This window comes from Platalea leucorodia (assembly GCF_965183815.1).
Source record: "Platalea leucorodia genome assembly, chromosome: 1".
Classification (NCBI taxonomy): Eukaryota; Metazoa; Chordata; class Aves; order Pelecaniformes; family Threskiornithidae; genus Platalea; species Platalea leucorodia.
The window spans coordinates 9,680,265-9,700,037 of record NC_138823.1 but is presented as its reverse complement, the minus strand read 5'-3'; the positions used below and the strand labels follow the sequence as shown (position 1 = coordinate 9,700,037).

The 19,773-nt window shown below is 40.2% G+C and overlaps 1 protein-coding gene across 1 annotated transcript; it reads right to left on the bottom strand.

The window, feature by feature from the left end:
* Positions 1-1,371: 1,371 nt before the first annotated feature.
* HHLA1 (HHLA1 neighbor of OC90) lies at positions 1,372-18,175 on the bottom strand (the record flags this gene model as incomplete). The annotated part of the gene is made up of 15 exons (XM_082315710.1): positions 1,372-1,415; positions 1,636-1,718; positions 2,059-2,215; positions 9,228-9,299; positions 9,537-9,608; positions 10,162-10,359; positions 11,503-11,595; positions 12,397-12,483; positions 12,592-12,648; positions 13,222-13,305; positions 14,673-14,756; positions 14,849-14,932; positions 15,386-15,466; positions 16,593-16,652; positions 18,100-18,175. 15 exons carry the CDS (start codon positions 18,173-18,175, stop codon positions 1,372-1,374), a joined length of 1,332 nt encoding a protein of 443 aa, XP_082171836.1.
* Positions 18,176-19,773: the final 1,598 nt, after the last annotated feature.

Here is a 19,773-nt window from a genome sequence, read left to right as displayed (position 1 = left end):
CAGAAAACTTAATGATAAAAATGTAAGAAACAATATAGATTTATTTTTTTTAAATAATGTCTTCAGGCTTTAAGATGTTTTTATGAGATTTAAAAGCAATGGTTGCACAAAGGTATAATTCACCCTACTCTTCACAGCAGAACTGGTCCTGCCTTGGGTAAGGAGAGGTGCTGCAGAGCGAGATATCTCCACAGCATTGCAATAGCATGGCCATGTTAATATTCCCGATTTGTACATTCACTGTATTGACATTCCTATTTCTTCCACGGGCCTAACTTTCAATATCAACTGTAACTGGTACTACTCGAATCTATCCTGCTCTTTGATATGACAGAAATGCTTCCATCATGCTATTGGGCACAAGAGTGAAATGTATTTTGGAAGAGGGCTGCTGTGTCCCACCTCTCCCCATCGTGGTGCCACCTTTCTCTTTGGCATTATATTATATTATATTATATTATATTATATTATATTATATTATATTATATTATATTATATTATATTATATTATATTATATTATTATATTACTATATTACTATATTACTATATTACTATATTACTATATTACTGTATTGTTATATTGTTATATTGTTATATTGTTATATTTTATATATTTCGTCAGTAAAACATCAATGTGCACCAGCTATAGTGCAGATAATCTTTTTATGAAATATGAATGGCTTGATGATGTACTTTGGGTTGATAGTAGCATCATGTCACTGCAGTGTAGCAAAACATAGGATCGTGCAATTTGTTTGGTTATTCTTTCCTTTTTTAGAACTGGCTTTTAGTTCACCAGAGGTGCATATAGGGAAGAAGGTGAATCTTGGTGAGCTCACACAAATATATCACAGAGTGAGAGTACAAGAGGTGTGAACATTTCCTTGGCCAAGTCTGCACTAGATAAGTTGCAGAAGTAGCGGGAGACTCTTGATTTGGAATAATGGATAATCTGCATGTGTTTAACACCAGGAAAAAACCTTCTTGTTTTCAGTATTTCAGGTTACTTTTAAATTATTTTGTGTTTGTTCATTTTGATAACTTTATCTTAATTGTAAATAAAGCTAGAATAAACTATTTGCATTCACTAGCCAACCATATAAATACCCTTTATAAAATACAATTTTTAAAAGTCTTTCAATGTTTTTATTGCAGTTACATCACTTGTATAAAATACATCTGTTTTTGCACATTATTTTTACAATACCTTGGAGGACGACACATTTCTAGATTAACATCTGGTTAATAGCTTGTCTTGTTACAAATATTTGCAAATAATATGTTGCATTCTCATTTTTACACTGAGAAATGAAAGAGAAAACTAAAACTGCCACCAGTCTTCCAATTTGCAGTAGAAATTCCTCAGTGCTCTAGACTGATGTACAAATGTTTTTAAGGCATTTTTGCTTTAATGCTGGAAGAACACAAGAAAATGGTTGTCAGAAGAGGTTTTACGAGGAAAATATTAAAAACATACATGAAGGTTAAATATTTTTTTTAATCCCTTGAAAATCGTTATCAAATAAGATAGCTATCATCTGATGAAAGACAGCAAATACTCTGTGCATATCTAAAATTTTTTATTATACCTTCATAATAAGGTATGTAGAGATACAAAGAGAAAATATACTTACTGTGGGAGTAAGTAAGTCTTTTGACTCTTTCACAGACATAACTTGCATTTTTCAAGAACCAGGAATAGTATTCAACACAGTACCTAAAGGTATAGTTAAAGTTAGGAGAGCAGTAGCTTGTCATCTTTCATAAGCACAGCTGTATGCATATCATACTGCTAATATTGAATATGGAAATAAAAAGCTGGATTCTGACCTCAATGATGTCATTAGATATTTGGAAAAATTCAGCTGAGCTGTATTCACTTAGTTTGAATACTGGAAGCCAGATCAGGTGTTGATCAGTGCACTGGGGACCCATTTGGGTCTCAGCCAGTAGCCACAGAATCTCAAAAATAAGCACTGGTGATTGAAAATTGTCATTTGAAAAAGCCCGATGGAGTATTTAAGCAGAGGGAAAGAGAAACTAGTGCCAGCTTTTACCTCATGGCTTCATTTCTGGAATATCTTCTCTGACCAACACAGAGGCACAGCTGAAAAAACCTACACAGCTCCATCACACAGGGATTGATCTTTTGCACTATAAGAGTGACAGGAGGCGAGGTCACACGGGACTCTTTGAGGATCGCCTGTGGACACCCTAGGAAAAAATACAACTCTGAACTAGTTCAAATACTTGTCCCATTAAATTTCTTGCAATGCCTTATCTGGGCACCTATGAGAATCATGCAGATTAATGAGCTCATGTAGGTATCTTAAAATCAAATTCGAGTGAGGCAAATAATTGAAAAGAAAACAACACACAGCCTGGCACTTGCTTGAGTGAAAGCACAAATATTCTGTTCAATTTATTATTATTTATCGTTACTGGTTAGCTACTTAAAACCACGTTGCTTTTATTTATCAAAAATATAAGGAACAACTCTAAAGATGTAATTTGTTTATTTATTGTTACCTGTTTAGGTGGAGGTTCTGTTGCCACTGAAGCCTCAGTTTTCCGCAGTGCAAAACAGCAAGAAAAAGAACAGCACTGTACACTTATATTTGATACTTTCTGCATGCATATACTACTTTAATGAAAAAGTCACTTCCAGTTCCCATGCTTCCCTACACCCACCCTCTAAAATCTGAATCCTAGATCAAATATGACTGAGCTAATGAACAAACAGACTCTCACTGCTGTCTCCATCACTTTTTTTTTAGCCTCATTAACAAAATAAACATGATTTATGCAGAGGTTATGGCTTTCTCTCTGTCCACCTCTCCGTCTGTCAGTTTTCCCCTTCTTGCTTCTAGTGACTTGAATAATCAGATAATTTCAGCGCAATTTTTAGGGACAGGTAAAGATCCTGTGCATAAATACATTCCTGCAGGTTTCACAAAAACTGACAAATAACTGGAGGAGAAAAGATCAATTTTTGCCTGCACTGAGAGGAAGGCAGGAATAAATTTCTCCATTTTACTATTTTTTTGCCAGAAGCCACCTGGTTAATCAGTGTTTTTTCCTTCAAGTGAGCACCATTATATTATTTTAACTTCAGAAAAATGCAGGGAAATGGTGTACCTGGGGATGGACTCCCTCTTCCTCTCCCCTGAGCCAAGTAAAAGGAAAATATCTAGTTTACTCTCTTCATTGAATCTTGTGCAGTCAGCATCGAGAGATAAACATTTGCACACCAAACATTTCATCCCGCCAGCAAATGCAGCTGTGCCAGACTGCAGAAAAAGCAACGCTACAGAATAGGAGGTGGCAGCTTATAACAAAATGCTGAATTTCTAAGTGGTTTTCCAGTGTCAAATACAATCTGCCTTCAGACTCCCTTTCTGTTATAGAAAAGAGAAAAGAAGGCAAGGTGAAAATGGGGGAAATTGAGAAAAGGTAAGGCAAAATTAAGCTGTTTTCAGTTTTTCAGGGCTTTTCTTCATCATATTAAGAGAAAAACCTGACATTTGACATTGTCTTGTCTTCTCCAAACCATTACCTGCCACACATCAGCTTGCACCTTAGCTAACAGTTGTGTTATGATGGGTCAGAATCAAAGGACTTGCTAGGAATAAAAAAAAGCAATATTTACAATATGCTAAAAGGCTACCAGGGCATGGCTAAAATAGGTCTGTAACCACCTCTCCTTTGCATATTTAATAACCATGCTCTGAAGAGGAGATGCTGGGTGCGAGGACACACTTTGGGCTGCTGCAGTGAAGCCTCCTGCCCTGCAAGGCATCACATCTGACCCTGGGGAGCTGCATGCACACACCTCGCGTTGTCCCCTGTATACAGCAATCCTTCCAAAGGGATGTCTCCCCTACACCAGCACTCCGAAAAATAAGGGACATCTCTGCAAATGCCATGCTGGGGCTCTGAAAAGATAACCAGGGACCAGGCTCTGCACACTTTGCATGATGTGGGTGTCCCCCTCACATGCACCCATTGGGGTGGAAGAGCCCGAACGTGCAGAGTGAAGGTGGCTGCAGTGTGACTGCCAGCTAGTTTTTCTATTTGTGTAACTAGCAGCAGGCTTTGGCCATGTGTAGGTAAACTGCCTTACCTGCAGAGTATAATCCCCTTAGACAGTGTAATTGCATTTCCAGGTTCACATGCCTTACATGCTTTATAGCTTTGGGCCGTCTTATGTTATGTGATAGGAGAGGCTATGGAGGTTAAATTTGGACTAATGAAGTTCTGTTGAAATAAGCTTGAGTCGTCTAGTGCTGACAAGAAGTTTAATATAAAATGGCATTCATGGGCAGGAGGAAAATAAAGGCTCTGCCAACCTGAAAAAGATCTCTACAAAACTATTTCTTTTCTGCCAGCTCTTGCCCAAGCTAGCAGGAGTCACGGAGGAGTAATGGGCAGACACTTGCAGCTCCCAAACTCACGGGCCCCTCTGAAAACCGGTTGTGTGTCAAAGGTGCTACACAAATATCAGATGTAATTAGTCAGGGATGGGCAAGAGGGAGCCCCGTTTCTCTTAATCTTATCAGCCTTGCATAAATGTCATTAGGCTTTGTCCACTTAATAACATTTGACACACCTTGACTTTTTTCCACTCAGTGGCAATTAAAAATTAATGATTTCTTGCTTTAATAATCACTCTTCATGTAAATAACCAAACATCAGAGCATGAGGCAATGAGGTTTTAATATGAGTTGTCTGTGAAAAATAATGTTAGAGTTGCTGTGAATAATTAAAACTTGCTAAAGGCCATCCTCCAGTGAATCTCAGTCTCCACCAAAGTGGGTACTCGCTATCCTGCTTAACAGGTGTTAAATGCTTTACTCAAGCTATGTGTTTTGCCAGCAGAAATTCAGCTCTATCTAAATGTAAATTGAGTGACTGCAATTTCAATTTGGATTCATGTATCTGAGAAAAAGAAGTCAAATAAAAAAGCTCAAAGTTAAACAAATTGCTTTGGTTTTCATTTTTGACAATCACTTAATTTTAAATTAATGCTGCATTTACATAATACTATATTTATTTAATGCTGAAATTCTCTTTCAATTAGTGTTGTATTTAATTTTATTTGGATTTGATAGTACACTCACATCATATTGTTGAAATTAAAATTTTCAGTGCTTCATAACAATGTGTTATATCTCTTCTGTAATAAATTTCTACTGTGAAATGTATTTTTTGTATTCAGTTCATAAGTTCCTACAGATTTGGATTGAAATTAAAAAAAGAATTAAAAGTAGGAATTTATTTCAGAACTTTCTTTTCTAAGAATTTTCTTTCCTAAGAAATCAAGTCAGCCAAAAGAGGCCAGAAAACGCAGGAACCACAGCTCCCTGTGCAGATCTTTGCTCTTGTCTATTTGAAATAACCACATTACTGCCACAGGCAGATGAGTGACCAGTTCTTGCTGCAGTAAAGAGACTTTTCCATTATTAACTCAATATTACATCTCTCTGACACTGAGATTAAATTTTGCTGCCAGTGAAGAGCAATGTTATGGCTAATGTGAATAATTCAGACTTAAAATATCCCTCCCTGCATGCTCTAATATACACACTGGCATATTTTATCAGTTAGCATCCACTTTTGTAATTTAAGAAATGACTTCTTGGAATAATATCTCAGTCTTCAGAGCATTGTGGATGCCCTTCATTGCTTTGCGATCCCACTGTTCGATTTATTTCTACAAATGCATGATTGATATATGCAGGTAGATAGCCTCTGTCATCATGGTTTCTGATAGAGAGGCATTTAGTGACTCTCCATTCCCTGATCTCACTGAAATCCATGTTTCCCAGCCTTTTCAAAACAGACTGGTTCCCAGTCCTAGGTTCTCCAGGGTCTATAGCGTTGCTCACCAGGCAGCAACTGGCACATGAACAAACTCTGGACTGTGCACACCACAAGTCCAGTCACACACTCCAGCAATTTCCAGCTGGCTGTCTGTTATTTAATCCTCGAGTCAAACTCACCCAAAGCAAAGAAGACATGCAGAGAACTTTGGTTTTGTGCAGAACTTTTTATGGATGAGACTTATCATAGCATATTCCTCTGCTCCCAATCAAAATAAGAAACCTAGTTCATCTTAAATTCTTCTCTTCACACCATCAAGAGTGTCAAGAAGTCAAACTATATTCACGTGATATGACATTGGCTCATTTACTTCATGCAACCAATGTATGTCATGGTGGGTAAGCTGAGGACTCTGGTACTTTGAGCTCTTTAAGGAGAAGTAAAATGAGAGAAAGATCAAAAAAGGATATCTGGCTTCCTATCTCCATGGTTTGAAAATCCCCTTACATCAAGAACTGCTCCTTGGCTCAGCACTGGTGAGTCTTCTCCTTGGAAACTTGTCTCAGTAGATGATAGTTTTTTTACTGCAGTGTTCTCAGGCCTCCCAGGCAATAGCTTCCTCCCCCTCTTCCCTGACAGTGCCTTTCTGCAGGACTTGTGCTTGTATGATCATTTGATGCTGTTGTCAAACTGTTTTTCATGGTCAGGATTTTTAACTCTGATAACATTATCTACTTCTGAAAACAGATGCCCCACTGAGTGGTATGCTCTCATATGCTTTCTTTTCTAATAGTATGAGATAAAAAAAAAAGTAAAAAAGAAAAATAAAAGAAGACAAGCAACCCAACATATGCTGATAAACTCAGCCAACCAGAACAGGACTGGGAACTATGAAAAACATGATCAGAATCAGCAAAAGCTACAAAAAGTAACAGCACAGGATCCTGATCTTGGATTTCTGCAATAGGCAACAGCAGCAAAACAAAGGGAAAAAGCAAACGACACCAAAACTGTAAGATACTACTGCTCACCTACTACGTGATTATTCCCAGTGACAGAAAAATTGAAGATCTGTGAAAGAACCTCTCTCTCTGACTCAAATATGTTTACTCCCCCTGCAAAAAACCTTTATAGACAATTAAAGTTGTGTTGGAATTCAGCAATGAGATGAGAGAAGTCAGTATTCAAAATATCATTAGAAATGGTGAGATTAGCAGGGAATCCAGACCAGAACTTGGATTTTAAGCCCCCAAGTAATCCCAAAATGAAGACCTGAAGGTTGACTGCATGGAGCCAGGGAGCTGGCTGCATCCCTGACGCTCTGGGTTAGCTCCACTAGCAGAGAAAGACCACAAGGCTGCAGTTGCCCTTCATGCAAAAACCTGCTGGTGATGCTCAGTTTTTCACTTTGCCTCTCCTGTTTTGACAGGCTAACTATCAGCAGCAGTTTTCTCTTATTTAGATTTATTAGGAATCCATATCAAAGACTCACTATTTCCTTTGACAATTCCAGAATGGTGCAGTTTCCTACTAATCCATCACAAACCGTATAATCGGCATTTCTCTTTGCTTTCCTCGTCTACCATCCTTCAGAATTTGCAGGCATTTATGTGCTCATATTATCAGATTTTTTTGTTCTATTTCCTAGACGTCCAAACAGATCTTTGAAAAAGGTATTATTTGACTGGCATTTTAGTTCTTTGGACTCCCTTGGTTTTATCTATAATATCAATTCCAAATGATACTTAAGGCCTCCGCAATTTAGACCAATCTATTATCTTTGCACTACCCAGCATCTATGCTTCTCTTGGACAGTCGCCACACAGAAACACAAGCAGTTGATGGACAGATTTCCAAAATTCCCTCCGGCAGGCCTCATCTCCCAGCAAGACTCGTGTTCCCACTTATTTGTGGTAGCAGCAGAGTCAGCTTCAGCAGATGGACCAAGGACAGCATCTTCCCAGAGCGTCCCATGAGTTCAGAGCTCCTTCAGAGCTCTAAGCAGTCAAACTGGCAGGACATAGTCCTAATGCCAGGAAACTTGGAATTGAGCCACCTGCTTATTCTGGAAAAGTGGGGACCATTTTTTTCCTTTCTCGTCTTGATCTGAGCACAAGCATTGCCCCAGCTTCACCCACTACAGGAGTTTTCAACCAACCTCAGTGGTAGCTACCAAATTTCTCTTCTCTCCCTAAAAAGATTATGCTGCACTGAACAGCAGATAATCACAATCAAAGTCTGGCCTATGGGCACATAGATTTTGTCGGAATCCCAGAACAGGCAGTCTGGACTTTCCCTCCAAATACAACAGCAATATGAAATCTTAACAATACTGATGTGCTTTCCGTATTAGTATCAATGCCGGAACATATACACCAATATATCCGTCATATTTACCTCCTTAACTACCAGGTTAATGGGGAGTGTCTAATCAGCAACTGTGACGTATATGCAACTTCAGCTGTACCTTGCCCGCTGCTCAGCTGGCCTAGTGGCTTGGTTTCCAGTGTGGCCACTGGGAGCAAGGACACCAGACCAGGAATGGAAGGATCCCAAGGGTACTAAAGATGTCCACAGGATGGGATGTGTTTTACCTAGTTTTAGGTGTCCATGATGCTGGCACCTAGAGCTGAACTAGTCATCTTCAGTCCCCAAGACTGGGATTTGCAGCTGAGATTTATTCCCATTGTACTCCTGAGCTCTGCTCTGGCTTTGCAAATTTGGGAGGCTGAGCCTGGACTCGGACACACACATGCTCAGCATCCAAAGTAGATGCTGGTCTCTCCCAGAGTCCAGACTCCCCTCCTGGCATTGAATCAGGTCCAGTTTTTCAAATCATGTAATCTTTTACTAAATACTTATATGTAAATATAATTTTATTGCTAACCTGAGTATATGATACTTATAAGCGGAGTGGCACATCATCTTATATTAAGTCTTAATTTCTAACTCTTTTTTTTGGTGCTTAAAAGGAAGAGCTGATCTTTCCTGAAAATCTAGTTGATAACGATCTTTCTTTAGCCAAGGAGGAAGTTTGCAGTTTTGTAAATTCTGGGAAATTCTGGAGATTTCATATGGCATGGACTGAATTAATCATTTTATTTGTACCAATAGGGAGATTTAAAGTATGATATTTTCTTTTGGAATAAATGAATTTTAAGATTCTCCAATAACCAATTCATGTTAAAATTGACACATGGAGTACATAACTTTATCACCACAATATAATTTTTGTGTTGAATGTGTCATTGTGTATGATTCACAAACAAATGTGGTAGCAGTCCCTTATACATTCTGGGTGTTCTACATACATCGGATATCAGGTAAAATAAACAGATATGTTGCGTATCAGTATACTTTCAAACATACTACTATTTTTGCTGCATGAGGTGCACCTACTTACTGGTAGCTGAGTAAAGTTTCAGTGTCACACCCGGCCTGTGGGGTGGCGTTGACAGTACTGAGGAAGGCAAATCTGAAGGAGGGAAAAGAATATAAGTTGCCTTGACATCTTAACAGGCAAAAAATATAAAGGAACGTTGATTGAATGAATAACAGAAAAATAAAAGCGGAAGTCACGGATCACTAATAAACATTTACATAGACCTTGATGTAGAAATACATTCACAGTCACCTATTTCTATATATATTATTTTCTATTTCGTAAATGTGCCAACAGACACACTTTGTTATTACTCCAGATCAATCTCACCTGGCTCTGTTTGCATGAGGTTGCTGGTTTCTTGAGGAGACACCGTCTGCATCCAAAATGCATACACGTCAGCTATGGGAACAGACAGACACATGCTTCGTGTCATTCAGGACATTTGTTGTTTAGCTGTCTACTGAGAACTGCTATTTACGAGAGAGCTCAACAGCCAGCGTCCCTCACCCAGCACTTCCAGTGGCATATAAAAATGTCAAGATGAAAAAGGAAGGACAAAAGCTGTATTTTGCTAGATCTTGATAAGTCCATGGGCTAGGGAAAGGTAAGATTTAAAGAAGGTATGTTTAGTGGAGACCAAGAAGAGCAGCTCTTTGCCTTTTCATAAGAAGTCTGCTCACTGTATTTGGAGCAAAATGTGAGGGAACACCTGGCTGGCAGAGGTGTCTGTGAGGAGCAAGGCTTAGTTTTCCCCCAACAGGTACGAAACTACAAATGGACCCTATAACTGATTTTAACACTTCTACAATAAAAAAATCTACTCACTAGTGACCCAGAGCGTGTCTCCCTGAAGGGCCTCCCAACCTCAACCTCAGAGATGTGGTTTCAGCTTTTGGCCAAACCCCACCGCTAGTGGGGTAAAGCAGGTGTCAGTCCTCCTGACCGTACTCACTGGGGCTGGGCTGTAGGGCTGGCGATGGGGTCGAGCTCCCCCCAGAAGTCGGAGGGGGTCCGGCCGTGCCTTGGGGTCTGGAAGCATCCACATGTGGTGATGGAAACCCTGATCCTTGTGCTTCAAGCGTCTTTGGCCATGGTGGGAACCTCGTGGCGGGGATTTCCTCCCCTTTCTGGGCAAGAGGGAAGCTGGTAGCTGGAGAAGCAGGAGAGACAGAGAGAGGGCACCAGCAACAAGCTGTGGATGCTGGTGCCTCACGGCAGTGGCAAGCATAACACTCTGGGGGACAATAACATCTAAAATACATCCAGAAAATCCCATCTACTCCTTGAGTGTTCCCCTGGCAGGTGAGTGGCCACATTTCCGATTTTAAAAATTATGTTTGTTCTTTTTCTTTCCAGGAAAACATGGGGAGTGCCAATGAAGTTTGAATTTTAACTCAGAACATTTTAATGTGCAAGTTTTCATAAACAAAAAAAAAAGAAACTGAAATGTTCCTTCAAAGTGTTTTTTTTTTTCTTCACATAAATTATTTTTTATTTCCAAAACTGTTTCACTACAGAGGAAAGACATGAAAGCTCTTCTCTATGTGAAGGGGAGCAGGCAGGTACTGGAGAGCAGATATTGGAATTTGAGAACTGATGACATTTTGTGGCAGGAGTGACACTCAGGCTGGAAGAGATAACAAAGGTTGGTATGCGGTTGAGCAAAATAAAAGAGCTTATAAAAAGACATCAGACTGACTAGGGAAATGTAGAAATTTTGTTGTAGACATGCAGCTGCAGCGATGAGGAGGTATGAAGTAAAATTCTGAATTTCTCTTTGCTGCTACTACGTGCAAACAAGTATGAAGATTTGCTTTTCCGCTTTCAAAATGAGGCAGACTAGCATTTTTCTATCTTGTAGCCTTGTGGCAAAGCTAAATGCACTGAAGTTTACAAAATGTTCAGGTACTCACAACTGAACGTCATATAAAGTCAAAGATAGAGAAAAAAATGAAAAATTTACAATAGGAAAGGAGAGGAAACATTTTGAAAAATCTTTTTCTAAGTTTAAGAAAAACAACCTTTTGTTTTTTACTTCTCTGCCTCCTTAGAAAACTTCTTTTTCTAATAAAATGGAAAAAAAAAAAAAGGCTTTTTACAATATTTTTTCTATTCTCCAGCTATTCAGTGCATTACCGACCTGATCTTCTGCTGTTTAGGGCAAGCTTTTATCTTACTCTGTAATTATAGTTCAGCATCACAGTGCTGTGCAGCAAACATACATGATCACTTGTCAAGACGTTAATCAAGGACGTTAACCAGAATAAATTCAGGTCTGACAATATTTGCTCACTTTTGAATGTCCACACATGTTCTGCTGATGGATCCACCAGTTTTTTCGTGTCTTCCTGTAATTTCATGAAACTTGAAAAAATTGAATCTAGATCTTTGAGGTAGGAGAAGATAGAGTTAGTACGCTCACCATCCATCACATATTTTGTGATAAAAAGGAAAGAAATCAGGTTCTGGTACAAAAGAAACAGCTGTTGTCCTTTTAAATAAAAGTAAATTTTGTCAAAGAGTCTTTGATCGTTATTTTTTTTAAAGGACTGAACATCCTACAGCTTTCAGCACGAGTAAACTTGCCACTGATTTCACTGTCTGCCTGTTTTAATCAAGCATTGAAAATGAGAAATAGTCATGGGCAGCAAGGAGAGGTGAGCATCGAAAGTGCAGCTCAACCTGGCAAAGCAGTTTTGGGTGGAGGAGACGCGCGGCACACTGGCTGAATATATTCAACTCCTTTCTGAAGGTAACTCATGTAAAGGTAGGAGATAATTTGTGCTGAGATTTAAAGGAGGTACCCATTTAGATTAACAGCATCAAGGAGCCTCCCCAGTCCAGTGCTGAATTCTGTAAAAGCTCTCATCCCAGGAGGTTTTGTTTCTCCCTCCACTAGAAGACCTCGTAGCTAATAATTTCAAAGTTTGTAAATTTTACTTATATTTATAATATAAATATTGTATTACACTTATAATAATATAAAATATTGTTCTATTTGCATGATAATAAAATAAACAACAATGTATGAATATATAAATATGAATATACATAAGTAATAATAAAAATGTAAAATAATATTTAAAAAAATATTTTTACATGATGAAGATGGAGTATTCATTGCAAGTGCTACCTGGACGTGGTTTTCATTGTTGCTGTTTCCTTTTATTCCCCAGGACGTACTTACCCAGGTCAGAAAGTGAATTACTAGAAAATGTGTAATTAATAACAGGAGACTTCTCCAGCATTTCCCAAAAGCCAGACAGATTTCTCCCTGCAAATAGAAATGCTTACAAATATCAAGAAACACTTGTTTCTAGTACAAGTCATCATCAAGAGTAAATAGGGCAATATCTTGGGGTGGAGTGGTTTTAATATTTACCTGTCTGCCCTGTCATCACACAGATGTAGATACAATCTGAATCATTGCTCTGACGCACTGAAAGGCAAAAAAATGTAAACCAGATCATTGTTACCAGTTTTCATTATATGATATTATCTTAAACAGTTGAAAACACAAACACAAAATGGTATGAGGCTACTACAACTGGCCAAATATTTTCCTTCTGATCTTATTTTTGACAAAAACCTCGAATCAACTCCAAATCCAAATGCTAACATTTCCAGGGGAAATGTCTCTATCTAATTAAAATTCTAAATTAAAAGCATCTTTACATGGTAAAAAAAAAAATCTTCAGATAATATAGCCCATAATTATTCTTTGGGAATCATCATTCCCCCAAATACCAGCATTTAAAAATAATTCACCAAACTTTCAAACAAAACATAGCTGCTCATAGAAACATGTATATCTCTATATTATATGTATACACATTGTATATGTATCTTGTTCCTCTAAGGAGACATTGTCTACAATTGTAGTCCATGCTTTGCAAGAAAAATGCTGCTGAGTAAGACCAGCGGCCTTTTATACACATTTCTATGCTTGTTTCCATGCCAGCAGTAAATCAGACAAATAAGACAATGATAAATGTTAAAAGGAAATGCAAACCTGAGAGAATAGAAGTGGATTTGAAAATTTCTGTGAGATAACTGGTGGAGTTTCCAATAATATCAACAAGTAAAGCTGTAAAATCTAGACAATAAAATAGAGAAAGTTTATGATTGAAAACACATATTCTATCATCTATGCTGCGTCAAAAAATCACTTTTATATGTGATCATGTTTTGCATGTATGCTTCTATGTGACAATATTTAAAATATTTTAAAGTTCAAAATGTTTCTGCTGAATGGGAGTGGACTTAAGAAGCCACTGGGATACTCTACAGAAGAATATTTTAAAGATGATATCCAAAATAGCACCAATGTTCCTAAAAGTAAACTTAAATGGAATTTATCAGTTCAAGAGAACAATTTAAAGTAACAGTCTACTTCATCTGCTTAAACAGGAAGGAGAACCAAAGCTTGTAGGCCTTGCCTGCACTGTCTATCTGCCATGTAGGACCTTCCAAGAGGCATCTGATTGTCTCCTCTGAGGTCTCCTTCAACCATATCGATGATGTTGTGGTTGTCAGCTCAAAAAATGGCTACTGGTGGTGATGTTACAACTATTTCATAACAAGTTGTAGCAGTAACAGGTCAGTGTTCTCACTTAGGGAGTGACAGACACAAGCTCTGTGTTGGGGACTCGGTTTCGACTACTTAGGAGGATTCTCTAATCACCAAGATATTCTGGATTTGGGGCAGTTTCTCCATTATCCTCCAAGGCAGACTGGGTCATTATGCAATAAGGCTTGTGGGATGTGTGGGTTCAGAAAAAGCCATGAAAGCCATTGTGCCTCATGTGTGTGATCATCACATGCAGCTGAGAGGTTATGGGTTCTGGTCCCTAGCTGCTGAGCTACTCTTGATATCTTACATTAACCAGCCACAGAATTAGGTGCTCAGACACACCCTGGAATATTAAATACTGTGAGATCAGGAATGTGAATGAGGATGAGAGGTGAAGGATTTGCCCAACAGCATTTTACACTCCATTAAACAGCTCTGTGAAGACGTTAATCCTTGCTTTTCACTCCTTTTGGGCTCATTGAAGTTATCGGCATCTATTGGTGCAGAGAAGTCCTTGTTCATCTCCCGTGGGTTATCTCAGGAGAGTGAAAGTGGCTAAGGTAATGTACGTACATTGCTGGGTTGTCTCGCCTGCGCTGCTCTTTGTACTCCGAGGAGGAAAGGGAGGTCTTTCTGCTGGGTAAACCACACCGGTCACTTGACTGATGGCTCCATCCCAGACTGGCTGGCTGGGTGCAGCTGTCTGAGACTGAGTTCATCGAGTCTCACCCAAGGTTCAGAGCAGCCACTCGTCGCAATGGCTGTTGACCTCAGTGTGGTGATGCTGCTCATAAGGATGAAGTCTGCAGAATTCAGGCTACAGCTTTCAGCTCCAAAGGAAATAATTCAGCTTAAGCACATGCAATTGCCAACCTCTCTTGTGTACCCACCTGTCAAGTCATTTGTCACATTGTTCAAACAGTAGCAGTAATTCATAGGGAACTTGCCAGGGTCAACATTTTTCATGTTAGAAACTGTAAGGAGAGATGGGGAAAATCAGTATCTTGATGCACAGGCTGTGTGAGAGAAAACACTCCTGCACGGAGCAAAGCACCGAGACACTCACTGTTATAAATGGTGACTGACACTTTGTGGAAGGCAAATGAGCTGTAAGATGTGATGCTCAGCAAAGAGAAGAGTTTTTTGGTACCTGCAGAAACACATGCCCATGCTATTAGCGGTTGGAACAAATTACGAGAACAGCATGTTTTGACTCTGCTCATTTAATTTCTAGAAGGCTCCTGAGGTGCTGATACTATTCAGCTGCCTGAGACTCAATTCTTTCTCATTTCCTCTGAGGGAAAGACCATTTGTATTACTACTTCTTTTTTTTTTTTTTTTTAATTCAAACTTGCGCTGGATTATAGAGTGCTTTCTAAAGGTATCCCATAAGTAATTATGTTGTGTCTATATATAAACACACACTAATTTCTAAATTCTTTGGGGCAGACAGCTATCTGCGTTATAAATGCGCAAGGGTAGCTTGCTCCTAGAATCAATTCTGGAGGCAGACGCCATGCATTTATGGCTGCTCTGGCTAACACCGTTAGTCCTTTATCTCATTCACCGCCTGCGTGACCTGCCTGGCCTTGTCACACATTACCTCTGAGCGCTGTGTTCAGCATACCGTTCACCAGCTCGGTCAGGTTAATTGCAGCCAGATCCACCGACTTCGCGGGCAGCTCTGAAAAAGAAGGGGTCTCTGAGCAGCTGGCTGCATGAGGGTTTAAGGGCCATTAATCCCCTGCTTGTATATGGCAAAAAGCTTCCAGAATGGGAAAAACAAAATGAGCAGATTATGTATCGGCATGCACTGAAAAACCTGTGGTGAGAAAATAAAGATGCGAGGAGTGCAGAAAGGAGTCTGGAAAATAACAAGATAGAGTGGGCAGTACAATGGTAGGCCAGAATTTAGGCTGGGCTCTATGTTGCCTGTTCCTTGAGCACGCCCTTGAGCAGGCTGCCGAGCAGCTGAAGCCGGTCCTGACGTTTTGGTGCCCCCTCGTGCTGGGCACTGTGTATTTACTGCCAAAATTGCAGCTGATCTCTCTTTGCAGATCACAAACGAAGGAGAAAGTACCTGGGAAATGTTCCCCCTTCTCCAATGCTACATAGAACTGGATGAAAATGCAAGGTTGGTTGTTTTTTTTTTTTCAGCTACCTTGATGGCTATACCACTACGACAGAATAATTTGACTGTAGCTGAATCACACTTTTTATTTTAACGTGCTTTCTTCCTGTTGACGTTGCCTATTTGTTTTTCCCAAGTCAAAATCTCCAAAGAGGTTCTTTTGCTTCCCTCCCACAAAGTCATGCAGAAGCAGAGCAGCCAGGTATCTGTGCGTGTGCGAGGAGGAAGGTCTGTGTGTGCGTGACAGAGAGAGAAAAAGCAGAGCAGGATGGAAAAAGAAGCACAGAAAGCTGAGATGAGAACAAAATCAAATTTTGGGGAGAAATACAATTTTCCAATGACATCAGTATTATTTTTAACCATTTCGAAACCAAGCTGCACCCCAGGGCTGGAAGCAGGGCTTCTCTAAAGCATAGAAGAGAGGAAAGGGAAAACAAAAGGGAATGGAGAGCTGGGAAGGAGAGAAAGAAAAAAGAAAACAAAAAACATTTTAGATTCCTGGCAGGATAGAGGTTAAATTGGCCAGGGACCTGGGTGAGCCCTGTGTTGGGTAAGGAGCCCTTGCAGCAGTGGTGGGTTGGAGCTCACAGACTGCAGAAGGGCTCATCCGTGTCCAGCACAATACCTTCCACTCCCATTAGCACTCCCACACAGGGTCTCCTGACGTGCTGCTTGTTACCTGCGGTAGCCAGAACTGCCACTTGCTTCTCTTTCTTATTTTCTCTTCTTATGCATGAAGCTGTGAAATGAAGAAAGAGACTGAGAAAGAGTTTTCCATGTTGAGCTACCAGGCAACTCTCTGTTGAGCTCTCTGCCTGGGTTCCTTTGCTGCTCGCATTCATTTTAGCTCAGAAATCAATGGACATTAGTGCTGCAAAGCAGGCCACCAACTATTTACAGCAGCAGCTGATCAAGCGCCTAAGAATAAGGATGTCCTAAAGGACTTGTCAGCTCCTTTAGCTGCCAGCTAAAGAAAGAAAACAGATTAAATATCAGAGCTTGCCCCCTTAACAAAAGAATCAAAAGAAAAAAAATACTAGCAAACTGTTGTAGAGGTCTGCACTAGGCTTGCACACACCATTGACTGCAAGGTACATAGTACAATAAGGCCAAATCTAAACAAATCTTCACAGGCTGTGTGCATGTTTGTTATTCAGAGCAGTCATTCAACTGAGTACTGTTCTTAAAAGCTGTGTTGTGGGAGGAATGAAGTGGAGCTGGGCTCAGGAGATTGGACTTGCTTCCTGGGATTCACTTGGTGACCAGCAAGGGCAAGGTGCAGAGCAGTGAATTAGATGTCATAGGACAAGTTGAAGTGCAGCAGTTTGGTGCTTAGGATCCCTACCCCATCAGTGGAGAGCTGAGTGCCTCCAAAGAGTAATCCGTAAGGCTCCCCAAATGAGCCAGTGCTAGCAATTGCTAAACCCCCATATCCTGCTGAAGCTTCAGCTTCTCAGTCCATCCAGGCTTCCCAGAGAGAAGTGCTCTCCTGGGAGCTGGTGGTGAGGAGGGCTTACCTCAGTGGTGGTAATGCCCCACTCCATGCTATAACCTACTGGCAGAGCTCTCACCAGGGAGTAGGAAACCTGGGCTCAATTTCCTCTTCAGCAAGAGGAAATCTGTAGGACTGGAAGCGGCAGAAGAAAGAGGAGATGTGACTGCATGATCTGGCTGTTTGTACCTAAATTGGTGAAACCTGAGTGCTTGTCCTTATTCATACAAAAATCTATGCCTTGTACAGAAGACAATCCCTGGATACATTTCTCTTTCTCCTTCTCTCTTTATATATGTATAAAGGAAAAATACCCTATAGAAAATCCATGGTACAAGGCCTGTAAATTGTGACTGCTCATACAGTGCTAGTCAGCTGTATTAACAACTCTCACTTAGTATGAGCTAAATTTGGACTGATAATCTAGGTGCTAGGAGCTCTTCTAACCCTTCTCTCTCTTTGCATATAAACCCTTCTGACTCCAGATTCATGGAATCGGAGCCAAACGTAGACCTTTGCCATCATCTGGTCTGCCTTGCTGCATGGCACCAGCCCTGGAGCTCCAGCCCATCGGCCTTGCCTGCGCAGGGTGAAAGAAATAAGCCTGACACAGATGTGGGAATAGGGCTATGGGAGCAATTGGGAAAGCGACACTTGGGTTATTGCCTGGGGAGCACCAAACCATTGTCCTTACCTGTGTTGCAAACCAGAAAGATACACAGAAATCCCAGGCTTATCTTCACTGGCACATGCCAGCAGAACCACTGCATTGTCGACTCTGACTTCCAGCAGTTTGGGCTGCTCTAGGAGAAAGAAATACTATTTTGATAGTGTTAAAGTTTGTGGTATTGTGGGATTTTGTCCAGCCCTTGTCCCAGAATGGTGTGACCATGAGAGAAATATTAGGTCCCTGGGATGCAGAGAAAAGATTGGTGGTGTAAATGACAAAGAATCAGAAAGCATACAATGGGTTTTCTGCATATGTGTGTGTGTCATGAGTTTAGTATTTAACTCGTGATTTTTGTGTCCTGCTTAACTATGGCTTTGGTGGGACTTGGTAAGGTCATCTGCACAATCCTCATCTCTGGCAGGATGACCTGTGCCCAAGGGACACCAACACATCAGACACCTAAACCCTTTCTGTTGAAACAAGATAAAATTTACTTATGTTCAATTTCAGACCAGATATCAACTGAGCTCCTTTTCTGCAGAAATGTTGCTTGCCCAGTCATCCCTAGTCTTGTGTTTCCATAGTTAATTATTGTCACCAGGCTGTGTCCTGTGCTGCCTTGCCTAGTTGCTTGCGATTGATTAACAGTGCTCTGCCTTTCAGGCAATGAGCCGCTTTCCAGGTTTCAAAGATTTAATTAGAGGTGGTTAGAAAAAAAGAAGGCAAGTCCTTGCTTCTTTACATGTTCCCCCCTGTTTTTGTAATATCGGAACATGCCAAAAAGCTCTGTAGTTGTCAGAAAATGAGGGAGCTTATGAAAATTAGCAAAAAAAAGTCAAAAAATGTTTTTTCATATCCTCCTGGAGTAGCTAATCTTGCGAGTGTGCAGCAAACCATTATCTTGAAGATAATACTGTTTGATTAACAAACTATTATCATCGTGTTTAAAATCTTTCTCATTTTTAATTCACTAGAGAATTAACACATTCTGAAAATAGCTCATTTGTACTTAGCAATTCTAAAGAGACTCTTCCTTGGGGTGATGAAACGATACCAAGCATTTCTGTATTTGAAATATCTGTGTTTGCTCATCTGATGAGTCACAAAGCATTTAAGTACCAGCTCTGCTAATTCAAACAAAGCTCTGAGAAGCTTTTTAGGTAGTACATCCTATCTGTTCAGTCCATCTGCCTAATCCTTTTTACTCAACCCCAAGCCTGTACTCATTCGTGGTTTCTGCACAGCATGTGCAGAAGAGCAGGTCTGAGGCAGAGAGAAAGCCATGGCCAAATCTCACTCCCCAGGCTTCTTACTCCATCACCTTTCTGTGTGCTGGACTAATTATGCATAGACAGTGTCCAGTGTCCTGTGGACCACCTAGCATCGAAAATCCTAAGCTTGGCTCTCCTTGCAGCAATATTTGGGATCTGACCAACAGATAGACTACAGACCATGAATGTATTGCTGGCATGAGAATCACAGGGCCTGACACCCAGGCAAGGCTATCCCTGCTTCCACTGTCTGGTATTACAAAGCTTACCGGGATTTGTAACAGCTTTTTCTGTGGATCTGTGGACTCCGTAGTTAGTGGAGACTGTAGCATGGTAGATCAAGCCTGTTAACATGCTGATGTGATGGAAGCAGTGATGATGTAGTCTGCACGGAGGTAGGTATAAAAGTAATCCATGCCCCCGGATT